This window comes from Lepidochelys olivacea, assembly GCF_965140295.1.
Source record: "Lepidochelys olivacea isolate rLepOli2 genome assembly, chromosome: 11".
NCBI classification, from domain to species: Eukaryota; Metazoa; Chordata; order Testudines; family Cheloniidae; genus Lepidochelys; species Lepidochelys olivacea.
The window spans coordinates 65275326-65290241 of NC_140421.1; the positions used below are offsets into that span (position 1 = coordinate 65275326).

The 14916-nt window shown below is 42.3% G+C and overlaps 1 protein-coding gene across 8 annotated transcripts in view; it reads left to right on the forward strand.

Annotated features, from left to right (window-relative positions):
• UNC80 (unc-80 homolog, NALCN channel complex subunit) overlaps positions 1-14916 on the forward strand; it is a 187766-nt gene that overhangs the window by 85724 nt on the left and 87126 nt on the right. For 5 of the 8 annotated variants that reach the window (XM_084643903.1, XM_084643905.1, XM_084643906.1 and 2 more), the window contains exons 23-24: positions 7098-7310; positions 12428-12563. In XM_084643903.1, coding sequence (XP_084500029.1) covers positions 7098-7310; positions 12428-12563 — 349 coding nt within the window. Of the gene's footprint in view, positions 1-7097; positions 7311-12427; positions 12600-14916 lie in introns of all 8 variants that reach the window. The other 3 variants (XM_084643900.1, XM_084643901.1, XM_084643902.1) reach the window with 1 other exon arrangement.

Below are 14916 nucleotides of genomic sequence, written 5' to 3' on the forward strand. Positions count from 1 at the left end.
GCTTTTGAGCTACATAAAGCTCTTCTTCAGGACTGGGAAAGGTACTCAGCGTCTCCCAGCTAAATACAAGGTGGAACAGATTGTTTAGCGTAAGTAGTTAGCACATATTCCAAGGGACCAATTGAGGGGAAGTGGACCATTAACATTCCTAAGGAAGGCAGAGAGATATGTTGATGAGGCTTTTCAGGGCACTGTAGATTTGTCCCACCTCCAGTCAGACAGCCCTTGCGCTGTTAAGGAGGATGAAAGGCCCAGAGAAGGAGAGCAGTCAACCGGGAAGAGAGGGAAACCTTCCCATAGTTGGGACCTCCGTCCAGATGATGTTGGGGTATCCTCTCGCACTGAGGTTACCTCTCCGGGGGAGGGAACTGCAGTCATTAGGAAAAGGCAGGTGTTAGTAATGGGAGATTCGATCATTAGAAACATAGATAGCTGGGTTTGTGATGACCGGGAGAACCATATGGTGACTTGCCTGCCTGGTGCGAAGGTTGTGGATCTCTCGAGGCATCTAGATAGACTTATGTGTAGTGCTGGGGAGGACCGGTGGTCATGGTGCATGTAGGTACCAGTGACCTAGGGAAGGGTAGGAGAGATGTCCTGGAGGCCAAATTTAGGCTGCTAGGAAAGAGACTGAAATCCAGGACCTCTATGGTGGCATTCTCAGAAATGCTACCAGTTTTACGCGTAGGGCCAGGAAAGTAGGCAGAGCGTCAGAGTCTCAATGCGTGGATGAGAAAATGGTGTAGAGAGGAGGGGTTTAGATTTATTAGGAACTGGGGAAACTTTTGGGATGGGGAGCCTATACAGGAAGGATGGGCTCCACCTAACCAAAGTGGATCCAGACTGCTGGCACTTCACATTAAAAAGGTTGCAGAGCAGTTTTTAAACTAAGAGATGGGGAAAACTGATTGCTGCAGAGGCACACGTGGATTGGACAGAGACTTCTCTTAGAGAAGTCTATTGATAGAGATTCTCTAAGTTTTAGTCAGGAGGGGGGGATGAAAGAGGATAAAGTATGGGCCAGCTTAGATGAGAAACATTCACATAAAGAATCTGACACATCAGAAAAGGGCAGACAAATAAACAGTGACAAGTTTTTAAAGTGTTTGTACACAAATGCTAGAAGTCTAAATAATAAGATGGGTGAACTAGAGTGCCTTGTGTTGAAGGAGAATATTGATATAATAGGCATCACAGAAACCTGATGGAGTGAGGACAATCAATGGGACACAATCATTCAGGGGTATAAAATATATGGGAAGGACAGAACAGGTCATGCGGGGGGGAGTGGCACTATATGTGAAAGAAAAAGTAGAATCAAATGAAATAAAAATCTTAAATGAACCCACATGTTCCATAGAATCTCTATGGATAGTAATTCCATGCTCTAATAAGAATATAACAGTAGGGATCTATTACCGACCACCTGACCAGGTCAGTGATAGTGACGATGAAATGCTAAGGGAGATTAGAGGGGCTAGCAAAATAAAGAACTCAGTAATAGTGAGGGATTTCAGTTATCCCCATATTAACTGGGTACATGTCACCTCAGGACGAAATGCAGAGACAAAATTTCTCGATATTTTAAATAACTGCTTCTTGGAGCAACTAGTACAGGAACCCACAAGGGGAGAGGCAGGTCTCGATCTAGTCCTGAGTAGAGCGCAGGATCTGGTCCAAGAAGTAACTATAACAGGACTGCTTGGAAATAGTGACTATAATATAATAACATTTAACATTCCTGTGGTGGGAAGAACACCTCAACAGCCCAACACTGTGGCATTTAATTTCAGAAAGGGGAGCTATTCAAAAATGAGGAGGTTAGTTAAACAGAAATTAAAAGGTACAGTGACTAGAGTGAAATCCCTGCAAGCTGCATGGACACTTTTCAAAGACACCATAATAGAGGCTCAATTTAAATGTATACCCCAAATTAAAAAACACAGTAAAAGAACTAAAAAAGAGCCACCGTGGCTTAACAACCATGTAAAAGAAGCAGTGAGAGATAAAATGGCATATTTTAAAAAGTGGAAGTCAAATCCTAGAGGTAAATAGAAAAGAGCATAAACACTGCCAAATTAAATGTAAAAATGTGATAAGAAAAGCCAAAAAGGAGTTTGAAGAACAGCTAGCCAAAATCTCAAAAGGTAATAACAAAATGTTTTTTTAAAGTACATCAGAAGCAGGAAGCCAGTTAAACAACCAGTGGGGCCCCTAGACGATCGAGATACAAAAGGAGTACTTAAAGACGATAAAATCATCGCAGAGAAACTAAATGAATTCTTTGCTTCAGTCTTCATGGCTGAGGATGTTAGGGAGATTTCCAAACCTGACCCATATTTTGTAGATGACAAATCTGAGGAATTGTCACAGATTGAAGTGTCACTAGAGGAGGTTTTGGAATTAATTGAGAAACTTAACAGTAACAAGTCACCTGGACCAGATGGCATTCACCCAAGAGTTCTGAAGGAACTCAAATGTGAAATTGCGGAACTATTAACTATAGTTTGTAACCTGTCCTTTAAATCAGCTACTGTACCCAGTGACTGGAAGATAGCTAACGTAACGCCAATATTTAAAAAGGGCTCTAGAGGTGATCCTGGCAATTACAGACCGGTAAGTCTAACATCAGTATCAGGCAAATTAGTTGAAACAATAGTAAAGAATAAAATTGTCAGACACATAGAAGAACATAAATTGTTGCGCAGAAGTCAACATGGTTTCTGTAAAGGGAGATCTTGTCTTACTAATCTATTAGAGTTCTTTGAGGGGGTCAACAAACATGTGATCGAGGGGGATCTGGTGGACATAGTGTACTTAAATTTCCAGAAAGCCTTTGACAAGGTCCCTCACCAAAGGCTCTTACGTAAATTAAGTTGTCATGGGATAAGAGGGAAGATTCTTTCATGGATTGAGAACCGGTTAAAAGACAGGGAAAAAAGGGTAGGAATAAATGGTAAATTTTCAGAATGGGGAGGGATAACTAGTGATGTGCCCCAAGGGTCAGTCCTAGGACCAATCCTATTCAACCTATGCATAAATGATCTGGAGAAAGGGGTAAACAGTGAGGTGGCAAAGTTTGCAGACGATACTAAACTGCTCAAGATAGTTAAGACCAAAGCAAACTGAAGAACTTCAACAAGATCTCACAAAACTAAGTGATTGGGCAACAAAATGGCAAATGAAATTTAATGTGGATAAATGTAAAGTAATGCACATTGGAAAAAAATAACCCCAACTATACATACAATATGATGGGGGCTAATTTAGCTACAACTAATCTAGAGAAAGATCTTGGAGTCATCGTGGATAGTTCTCTAAAGACGTCCACGCAGTGTGCAGCAGCAGTCAAAAAAGCAAATGGGATGTTAGGAATCATTTAAAAAGGGATAGAGAATAAGACGGAGAATATCTTATTGCCCTTATATAAATCCATGGTACGCCCACATTTTGAATACTGTGTACAGATGTGGTCCCCTCATCTCAAAAAAGATATACTGGCATTAGAAAAGGTTCAGAAAAGGTCAATTAAAAAGATTAGGGGTTTGGAATGGATCCCATATGAGGAGAGATTAAAGAGGCTAGGACTTTTTGGCTTGGAAAAGAGGAGACTAAGGGGGGATATGATAGAGATCTATAAAATCATGAGTGGTGTGGAGAAAGTGAATAAGGAAAAGTTATTTACTTGTTCCCATAATATAAGAACTAGGGGCCACCAAATGAAATTAATGGGCAGCAGGTTTAAAACAAATAAAAGGAAGTTCTTCTTCACTCAGCACACAGTCAACCTGTGGAACTCCTTGCCTGTGGAGGTTGTGAAGGCTAGGATTATAACAGGGTTTAAAAGAGAACTGGATAAATTCATGGAGGTTAAGTCCATTAATGGCTATTAGCCAGGATGAGTAAGCAATGGTGTCACTAATCTCTGTTTGTCAGAGGGTGGAGATGGATGGCAGGAGAGAGATCACTAGATCATTACCTGTTAGGTTCACTCCCTCTGGGGCACTTGGCATTGGCCACTGTCGGTAGACAGGATACTGGGCTGGATGGACCTTTGGTCTGACCCAGTATGGCCATTCTTATGTTCTCCTGTAGTCCCAGAACAAAAAGGACGTGTGAGTGGGTTTCAGATTGTTGTAACAAGCCATAAATCCAGTGTCTTTTAGACACTGATTTCAGTATCTAGAAAAGTTGTGAATTTAGGCTCCAAAGGTCATCTCTTGAAGGTGTTGTGAAGGTTGTCTTTGAGGGTGATTACTGAGAGGTCAGAGTGATCATTCTCACGCTGAAACCCATCCATACAGGGTATCATTAAACAATTACAACCATACTCTATAGGGACCACATCCTGAAATAAATCTTTCCCAAACCCCCTCTTCTGGCCTTCAACCAACCCCCCAACCTCGCCACGCTCCTCATCAGCAGCAAGCTCCCCATAGACAAGGACACCCCACCTCAAAATGGTACGAGACCCTCCCAGAACAACAAATGCAAAATCTGCAGACATATCTCCACTGCTGCAATGACCAATCCCCCGCTAGGGTGACCAGATAGCAAGTGTGAAAAATCGGGACGGGGCTGGGTGGTAATAAGAGCCCATATTAAAAAGAAGTCTCAAATATTGGGACTGTCCCTATAAAATCGGGACATCTGGTCACCCTCCCCCTCCTCCCCACAACTCACCTTTCAAGATCCCTGGGTCCTTCACATGCCTATCACAAAATGTGGTGTGCTTCAGCCAGTGCACGAAATGCCACACTAACACCTACGTGAGTGAAACCAGATAATCACTCTGCTCTTGAATGAACTCTCACAGAAAAATAATAAAAGACAAAAACACCATATCACCCGTGGGTGAACACTTCACAAAATGACCGCACCATATCTGACCTCTCAGTCTTTGCCTTCAAAGGAAACCTGCACAACACCATCAAAAGATGAGTCTGGGAGCTTAAATTCATAACTTTGATTGACACTAAAAATGAATATGTGGTAACTACTTATGCTAAACCTTCTGTTCCACCTTGTATTTAGCTGTGGCATTATGAGTGCTTTTCCCAGGCCTGAAGAAGAGCTGTGTTTAGCTTGAAAACTTGTCTCTTTCAGTGACAGAAGCTGGTTCAATAAAAGATACTGCCTCACCCACCTTGTCTCTCTATCCCAAGTGGTAAAAACATTATTTATTTTGACAGTGATGTAAACTGGGTGTGGGAGGAGACTTCTAATTTCAAAGTTACAAATTACAGTTTCTATTTTTAAACATGTTGGCTAGACTTTTTCAGAAGCCCCAAATTGGTCTAACTCTCTAACCTCTGAATCCAATCATAAAACTCCAATTGAATCTAAATGGAGCAGAGTTAGGCCAATGCTGAGTGCTTTTGAAGTCCTACCTGTTAAATATGCAGACAGAGAAAAGAAAGATTGATCGCTAAACAAAAAACAGACAGGCAATGTAAAAAAAAATCACTTAGCAGGGCCCAACCCTGCCAGGAGTCCTATCTATTTTGAGGCCACCTTGTGTAATTTATTTGCAGTTCACTGGAACTTGTTTGTATTTGGTTGTTCACCTTATTTGTACTGTTTGTACTTCAATAACAGTTATTCACTTTCTATACTAATATTCAGAATTAAGCTTAAATCAAGCCCAAAAGTAAAATTGGAAAAATACATATGACACTGAAAAGATTACGTTATTACCAAATAAACCCTCAACATATTCATGAGGGCAAGCACAGTGTCTTTTAAAATGGGGCATTTTAAATCAAATTCAGCTAAGATAGGTATCATTTCTCCCTGTTATGAAAAACAAATTTTCGGTATGTTGGGACACATATGAACAAATTTTGCTTGAAAAAAATTAAGGCAAAAATTTTCAAACTTGGATACCTAATGTTAGGGCTTCGGGTCAAATTCTCTGCTGGCATTAATTGGCAGAGCTCTGCTGAAGTCAGTGGGGTTACACTGATTTATACCACCACAGAATTTGGTCCACCCATGTCTAATTGCTGTCAGCACAGAATGTGCTGGCCTCCATTTCAGCAAGCCTCCATGAAGGCATCCACACCTGTGTCACCCAGGCAGAACAAATCACGATGCATGGAAATGCTGGTGTATATGTGCCCAAACTGGCATTTTTGTCTGTAGTATTTGTCTGCATGCTGATGTAAGCAGCTTGAAAATTTGGCTCACTGCTCTGGGAAAAGTTTCAGCTGGAATCTGTTTTATTTTTTGGCAGTTATACAAATTTCTGGATAAAAGGGTTTCTAATGAAGTAGGGAAACAGACAGTTAATTGTAGCATAGCGCAGTGTGCTGTTAAATACCGCCATAATAGATAAAGAAAAACACAATGTCAAGAAGAGGCTGTATGCATGCCTTGATTTGCATACATATGTGTATATTTGTCTATGTTGTCACGTTATTTACAAAAACCAATAAAATTGCTTCAAAAGAAGTGATCATTAGTGAGCAGGAGGGACTGGGCAGAAAATGGAAGTAAGTTCTATTATATCTGTGTGCACAGAAGTGAGAATTCATTTATTTATTTATATTACTGTTATTCTCTCCCTTCTAGGCAACCCAAAACATCTTAAGCATTTATATTGGTGTGTTGTAGATGTAGGGGCCAGACACATAATTCACATCCGGATCTGAACTTTCCCAAGATTCAGGGGTGTTCAAATCTAGGGGTTTGATTCAGACACATCTCTGTTTATTTCACACTCTTAACCAGCCCATCTTATCTGTCTCCATTATGAGTGAGGTATACCACCAGTTACAGAAAACAAGGATGTCATTAAAGATGATTTGAAGGCAAGAGACACCCATTACTGTAACCACATTAATACCAGTGTGGATCTTGCATTCCTCTAGTGGCTGAACCAGGTATAGAAATTTATACCTGGTCTTGCACCCTAAATAATAGATGCAGAGGTCATGGGTTTGATACTAGCAAAGAACCTACCTAAAGGATAATCACACTAACTGTGATCCTCCAGAGATAGCTGCTTTCCATTTGCAAACCAGTCCAGATAATGCCACCTCTTCAATTAGATTGGTTGGTTCATAGTTTTTAATGTAATTCTGCAAACATTTCAGGAAGCTCCTGTAGTGGCAAGAGCAGCCCTGTTTCTCGAATGTGCTCGCTTCGTTCACCGCTGCAATCGCGGCAACTGGCCAGAGTGGATGAAGGGGCACCATGTGAACATCACGAAGAAAGGCCTGTCCCGTGGACGTTCTCCAATAGTGGGGAACAAACGGAACCAGAAGCTGCAGTGGAATGCAGCCAAACTCTTCTACCAGTGGGGAGATGTAAGTTTTCACCTTTTTTTTTTCTTTAAGCTAAAATAATTAAATGGCAATCAAATCAAGAGGAGTAGGGGGGCTCAACATTTAATGTCCTTCCTCCTAGCATCCACTTTAGACATGTAGGTCCAGATCTTCAGCAGGTGCAAATCAGCCTGGTTCCATAGAGGCTATGCCAGGATATACCTGCTGAGTGCCTGGCCCTTATTGGAAGCTGCATCATGCAGCTGTTAGTTTGAAATGCTGGGGAAAACTCATTTTTACTCTTCTCTTTTATTGCACTGCAGAGGTTCCAGCACTTTGAAGCCTGGGTATCTGGCTTTAAGTGAGTTTTGTGTTACCTTTCTGTTTTAATAAGAGCAAAGATATACCATAATGAGTGTCAAGCCAAACAAAAAATAAATATATAAATTGGAGTTTGTAAATAAAATGTTCCCCAGCCTAGGGTCTTTATGTAAACCTCTCCATATGGACAGCCAAACCAATCCATAATCCCCTTGGTTACTTCAGATTCCTTTCAGGGGCATCTGCCTCAAAAATCATTAAAAACAAATCATAGGCTTAAAAAAGTACAGGCACTTGATGCAATTGCTCTGCACCTTCCAGGAGAGATCATCAGCACAGCCTTGCTCCCTCTATGTCTAATCTACCCTATTTGTGGAAAGGACAGGGATTATGTACTCCTTTTATTTCCCATCATGCCTTATTCCAGGATAGGACTGCTTACATGGCTGCCTTGGTGGACTGCATCTCCCAGCTTGCTCTTTTCTCAAGGTTCTGAGAGAGGGAGACAGAGGTTGGCTGTAATCACCAGGAGCTAGTTTGATCCCTCCCCATGGAGCCAGGGTCAGCAGCAATATGAATTTCAAACTGTTTCCTCCTCACAGTCCGGGCATCCGCTGTCCACAGGAATTGCTAAAAGCTATGCTGGAATGGAATATTGCTTGGTCCACGAGGGTTCCCTTCCCAAACCTCAAAGGGCCTGTGTGTACTGCTGCAGCAATTTGGTACTTGCACTTTTTTTCCCTAGGCATTTTCATCCATCTCAAGGTGGGCTTTTCTGGTTTCACAGTGACAGACTGAAGGGAGCCTCCAGATCTGTGACTCTGGAGAACAAGATTCCAAAGACCCAGTGTCCATAATGTGAGAGCCGCAGTTCATGCCAAGGGAACTAGTTGGTGCTATTGCCAATGAGCAGACACTGAAAACGAATAATTGATTACCTCAGTACAAAGGCTCTTCAGTGTTTTGAGATGCTGGGCTTTCTCCTGCCCCAAGGTAACAAGGAGGGGGCCATGAAATCCTGATGGCTCTGGCTTCCATTGGCATTTGCTGCATCCCTGCTGATTTACTAGCATAGCTGAGAAGTAAATACACAGAATTTGCCTCTGTGTAAATACTTTTATTTAAGCACGTAGTTGTGTGAGTCAGAACTAGCTATCCTGCTCAAGAAAGGTAGAAAAACCTGCAGCAACAGAAATCAGTGGTACGTTGCAAGAGAGAGTTCAGGGACACCCTTCAACTCAAATTGAAGACATTTCAGGGTTGCTCCTCCATCCCCCTTCTCCCAACTCTGGCCCACTCACCCACAAAGGAGAGCTGTGAAATACTGAGGAGGGAGGGGCCTGTGATTTACCCCATTTCTTTGTTTCTAGTGCCTCCTTTCTCCTCACCCTGTAATATTAATTACAGATACGGGTTACAGTCACCAAAAGTGAAATCTCCCCCATGTCCCCAATGGTATCGGTGATGTTCGTGAAGGGCACAGTGTATAAAGACAGCAATTACTCTAAAGAGAAGCTTTGCAATGGTGAAAAGCTGTGGTTCTCGCTAGCCTTCAGACACATTCTGTCATCACACTAGGTCATAAGGATATTGTCAATGTTAGGGGCTTGGGGATTTTTATAGCTTTCAGTTTATTATTTTTTAGCTTCTGTTTTATTTCTAATTCCCTTTTGGAGGCTTTTACATAAAATGTCTTTCCCTGCAGCAAATATTGATTTTTTTTATCTTATGGGTTTCAAATATAGCAGGTGCCAACATAGATCTCTTGTGTTTACTTCTTCCGGCACCATACCACATGTTTGTGGAAATGGGCTCAGCTCTTGGAGTTGAATTTTTGAGCTAATTGCTTAGCAGCAGTTGTGCAGAGGGAGCACACTCTTTTATTATTATTGTTAATTATTACTTGCACCTCTCCCTCTCTTTTTTACTTTATTTTAAAGTAGGGGAAAATTCAGAGCCAACTCTTGACAGTGCAACGTTTTCCCCATATTTAACACCCGTCTGGTGCTCTTGGAAGGTGCCATATTGACATGCATCCCTGGAGACTTAAGTCTTCTGTTTATCTACAGAGCCAGGGCAGCATGGTCAGCACCTCCCTTTGGCCTAGGACCATTTTCTTGGTGATGGCTGAGGAGCACAAAACACGTTTCAGGAGGGGGCTCCAAAGACAGCTTTTGTGTTGTCTCAATCCTGAGCTAACTGTATGCAAGGCTGGTCCTCTGGTGTAACCTGTGGCCGCAGCTTAGAAGGCATTTTAAATTATGCTGGCTACTAATGACCTCAAGAGGCCACTGTGCTAGCTGGGGATTGCCTAGGTATAAGGAAGCTCAGGTCATATTCCTTCACCTGACCTTCCCAACTGTGTCAGCATCAGGGAACATAAGAGCCACTACACTCAGCTCTGTGCCACCAGAGGATCCCTGTGCAACCCATAACTTGCAACCCTGGCTCAAGAGCCACTTAGCAGTGGGACACGAAGCTTCTGTACCACAAGGGAGATTCTGGGTCAAAGTCAACAGGATTGAGAGGGCAGGTCACTCTCGAAGCCCATTTAGTCATAGAATCATAGAATATCAGGGTTGGAAGGGACCTCAGGAGGTCATCTAGTCCAACCCCCTGCCCAAAGCAGGACTAATCCCCAAGGTTTGCCCCGATCCCTAAATGGCCCCCTCAAGGATTGAACTCACAACCCTGGGTTTAGCAGGCCAATGCTCAAACCACTGAGCTATCCCTGGCCTCTTCCTTCAGATTGCCAGCAAGGTTGCTGAGTTATGCTAACTGTGGTGATGTTTTTTCTAGGAGGTACACTTGAGCACTGAGAGTCATTCAGATACTGCGGTGGGGGTGCCATTATAAAACCCTGGGTTAGATAAAGAATTAGCCTCAGGCCACCAGACCTAACCTACCAAATAGCCCTCCCATAATAAGAACTTTAAGTCTCTACTGACCTGGGCAAGATTCAGAAAGCCACTAAAAGTGATGGGCCCATTACTGATCCCCTGAATCAGCTAATCCAATCCCACTAGTGACATTGTCTTTTTAAATGACAGACTTTTCAGTCTGTTCTGGTCAGTCTAGTCTATCATTGCCTGTGGCTTCTTTTGTTAAGCTGCCTTCGTCTACGTGGAGATATATTGCTCTATCCATTATCTAGGCTAGCCCAGGATAACTCTGGCAATCAGTTCCTATTAGGAATTTAGTACAAATTAGCATTATTAGTTAGGCTGCTGTGTAATTATAGCTGATTGTTATATCATCAGTCAGGGTAGACAACAGCAGTAGTAATGAGTGGTAAATTTATTGCATCTTTGAAAACCAAGCAAGACATTTCTTCCTTAAATAACTGAAGTGAGGAGAGAGAAAATAGTATGAAGGATTTTAGAGTTTACTCAGCGATGTGTAACCTCACAGACAACTGAGATTGACAACCGTCCAGATCAGCTTGCAGACCACACAGTTCCACATTCTCCTATCCCATACAGAGTCTATCATCTCCATTTTAATAGTAGCTGCTTAGTAGCAATAGGAATGAGCCTTAATCATACCTATTTGTGACTGCTTTTCTTTCTCTGCTTCACTTCAGTTTAGGCAGATAAATTATATGATGCTGGTACGTCAGTTCTGAGATTCAGGGGGTCAGAAAATCAGCTTTAGCCTGTCTCTCAGGAACTCCCTCTAAATCCAAGAGGGCCTCAGTGCCAAATTGTTATTAAAACAAAGAAATGACTCCCATTTGCTATCTTACAAAATGATGCTATAGCAAAGTAAAATGTTCCATGTGATTTTCCATGTTCTCTTAGATGTACGTTGCTTACATACAGCATCACTTTGGGAAAAAAACCTCAGGAGTTCTGAAATGGTCTTAATGTTAAGCATTCTGCTTGTTAATTGACCCAGCTGTGGCATTGCCCTCAGAACCTCCGCTACCCTAACATTCAGTAACGAAGCCATTAGAGCAGTTTTTGTTTGTTTGTTTGACTGGAGAAAAAAAATTTTTAGATTTTTTTTTCCTTCAGTGGGAATCTCTGTCTCCTAGCTGCTTACATGTCCCACCTCACTATCTGAGCGCCTCACAATCTGTAATGTATTTATCCTCACAACACCCTGTGAAGTAGGGCATTGCTGTTATCCCCATTTTATAGATGGGAACTGAGACATAGAAAGGCTAAGGGCCAAATTTTTAAAGATATTAAGGTGCCAAACTCCCATTGAAATCTGTGGGAGTTAGCTGCCTAAATGTCTTTAAAAATCTGGGCCTAAATGACTTGCCCAAGGTCACCCAGGAAGTCTCTGGTGGAGCAGAAAATTCAACCACAGTCTCCTAAATTCCAGGCTGTATCCTAACCACCAGACCATCCTTCCTCAGCAGAAAATCTTCAGCAGAAGGATGGCACGTGTCACTGCATAATTTTGATGAACAAAGAGGCGGGGAAGGAGGAGAGGCAGGGGTGGGAAAAGGCGGGGCTGGAGTCGGGCCCTGGGGGAAGGGGTGGAGTGGGGGCGGAGCCTGGAGCAGGGTTGGGGGTTGAGCACCCCCCAACAGTATGAAAAATCAGTGCCTGTAGTTTCAACCAAATATAAACACTTTTTCCAAATTTTGATAACTGTTCAAAATTTTGACCAAAAATAGAAGAAAATATTTGCAATTTGTTTGGTGGTGATTCCGGCCCTCCCCCGCAACCAACAGTTTTCTCGATTGCTCTAGTGATTTAAAAAAATGACAAAATGTTTTGTTCTTAACATGAAATTTCCAGCTGCCTCAGAATGAGCAAGATCCAGGTGAATCCCCTCCGGTCCTCATTCCCTTGTGCTTTCTTTTCCTTCCTTCTTTCCGGCAGGCAATTGGCATCCGACTCAACGAGCTGTGCCACAGTGAGAGTGAGAGCCCGGCCAACCTGCTGGGCCTCATTTATGATGAGGAGGCCAAGCGGAGACTGAGAAAGGAGGATGAGGAGGAAGACTTTTTAGATGACAGTAAGGAGACTCCCTTTACTACAAGAACCCCCGCTTGTAAGAACCTCTGCTTTAGGAGCACTTAATTTTTCTTCTTCTCTTTCATATTCTTGCCACCCAACTGTATTCCCCACCAATTCCCTTCCCTTTCTTTCTGTGCCTGATGTAAAATATACCATATGAGTAGGAGCAATAAGAGACAATGAAAATAATAGCATCTAAAACACAGGCAAGTGAGTTGCAATTACTGTAGATTGCGATTATAAATAAATCCGATCAATCTTTTATATCTAGGCTCAAGTGCTTGTACACCATTCTGATTCCCCTTCTTCAAAGATATCCTTACCAAAACCTAAAAAACACATTTTTTGCAAAATCAGCTACATCTAAATTTTCTTAATATTGAAGGACCAGATCCTCAGATGGTGTAAATTGGCATAGCTGCACGAAATGCTTTGAATTTAAGCATTTTAATGTCCATGTATTGATTCTAACACAAAAATGTAGTGAGGTGGTACAGAAAGTATCATTAAAAAACGTACAATGTACCAAATCACTGAAATAAACACATTTTAAGGACGTTGACAGATTCTAAAATTGTGATGTGATGTGTGATCAGAATAAATAAAATCACATCACATACAGACATAGGCTACAGGTGAAGATAGCAATGAACATTATATCCTCTCCAAACACCATTTGTATATGTGTGGTCTGTAATGTACTGGCTTGTGTGTACGTGTACTACTGTTTTTTCACTGAATGTAATATATAAGCGCTGTTTATGTATCTGTTGGCTTCCTTTTTATGGTTAAGGAGCTGCTCTTTTCACTGCATAACGACCACTCTGCTAGAGGCAATTGAATTGTACTCCTGTGAAATCACTGAGAGGAGAATCAGGTCCTCAGTATCTGAATTTCCTTCCCAGCGCTTTGTAATATGCCATTTGCTCCTGACCACAGTGCCTTAGCCGAAGTGGCCATGGATAGCTGTACTGGGCCAAATTCTGCTTTATGCTGGTACACATGAAGGGGTGGAATGAACAAGGGGTGGAGCCTTCCCCTACATACCTTGAATGACCCATGAGAGGCTAGGCAGAACTGCAGTCCCTGTGTTTGAGAGTGCCTGGACTGTTCCATTCTTTCTCCACCGGGTGTGCCAGGTACTCCAAAAGGACAGGTGGGTAGGAGGCAGGGCTACTGTGTCAGATAGGTCCATGGTGGAAGCTGGCAGACTGCACCCCATGAAGCAGTGTAGAAGCAGGAGTGCTCCCTCTACATGCCAGGGAGTTCAGAATGCCACTCAGCCTCCACACTATGGCTTCGTCTACACTGGGTGTTTTGCTGGCATAACTGTGACGGCCAGCAGTATGAAAACAAATCACACCCCTTAGCTGAATGTCAGAAGCAACTATGCTGACAGAAAAGTGCTTCTGTCCATTTAGCTAATGACCTTTGGGGCAGAGGCCATTATGCTGGCGAAACTCCTTCTGTTGGCTTACACTGCGTCCCCACTAGGAGGCTGTGCCAGCATGGCTCTGCCAGCCAAGGCTCTGCAGTGTAGACAAGTCCTAAGACAGAGTACTTCCTCGAGTTTCCCCTGAGAACCTATGCGTACCTCAGTGTATCTGCCTGTTCAGATCATTTTAGTTCCTGTGAACTCCATCACTCGTGACAGGAGAAATAAACAAGGAGCTTGCAAGCGAGGTAAACATAATCAGGCTTTGTCTGGTAGCCTATAGCGTCCTCTCCATTCCTGAAACATTCCCTTGTTGGTTCAGTTTCTGCGTGCTTCTTTGTGCAACACGACAGGATCAGACGTGAGAAAAACCAGGGGGAACATAAAATATCTCCAGAAGACATTTGGATGGTTCATTAAGTGACAAGCCCAAAGCATTCCAAAAAAATCAGGATTGTTAGCAGTTTCAAGGGACCCCAAAATAACTACCAGCTTTTTTTCCTTCTGTATGTTAGCCCAAAAAATTCTTTGCAAGTTGGTCAAGGCCACAAGAACACTTCATTGTCTTCAAGGTTTGGATGGGTGTTGGACCAGTTGAAAAATATCATGAACATAGATTTTAAAGCTGAGCATATAGACTCCATTTCAGCAAAGCCACTTGAACATGTGCTTAACTTTAAGCATGTGGGTAGTCCCATTTGTGTAAAGTCAAGCATGCCTGTAAATACTTTGCTTTGCTGAATCCCTCTTTAATGGAAATTTGTACCTTACTAATTTCTAAACACTTGATGGTGCAATAACTGCATGTTGTTGTCCCATCTCTAAATGACATTTGTATTCATTATGTAGAACAAAGTTGCAGGGCTGCTGTCTTATTTAGTCTTCTGGACAGTTATTAACAGTAACAGTAACAATA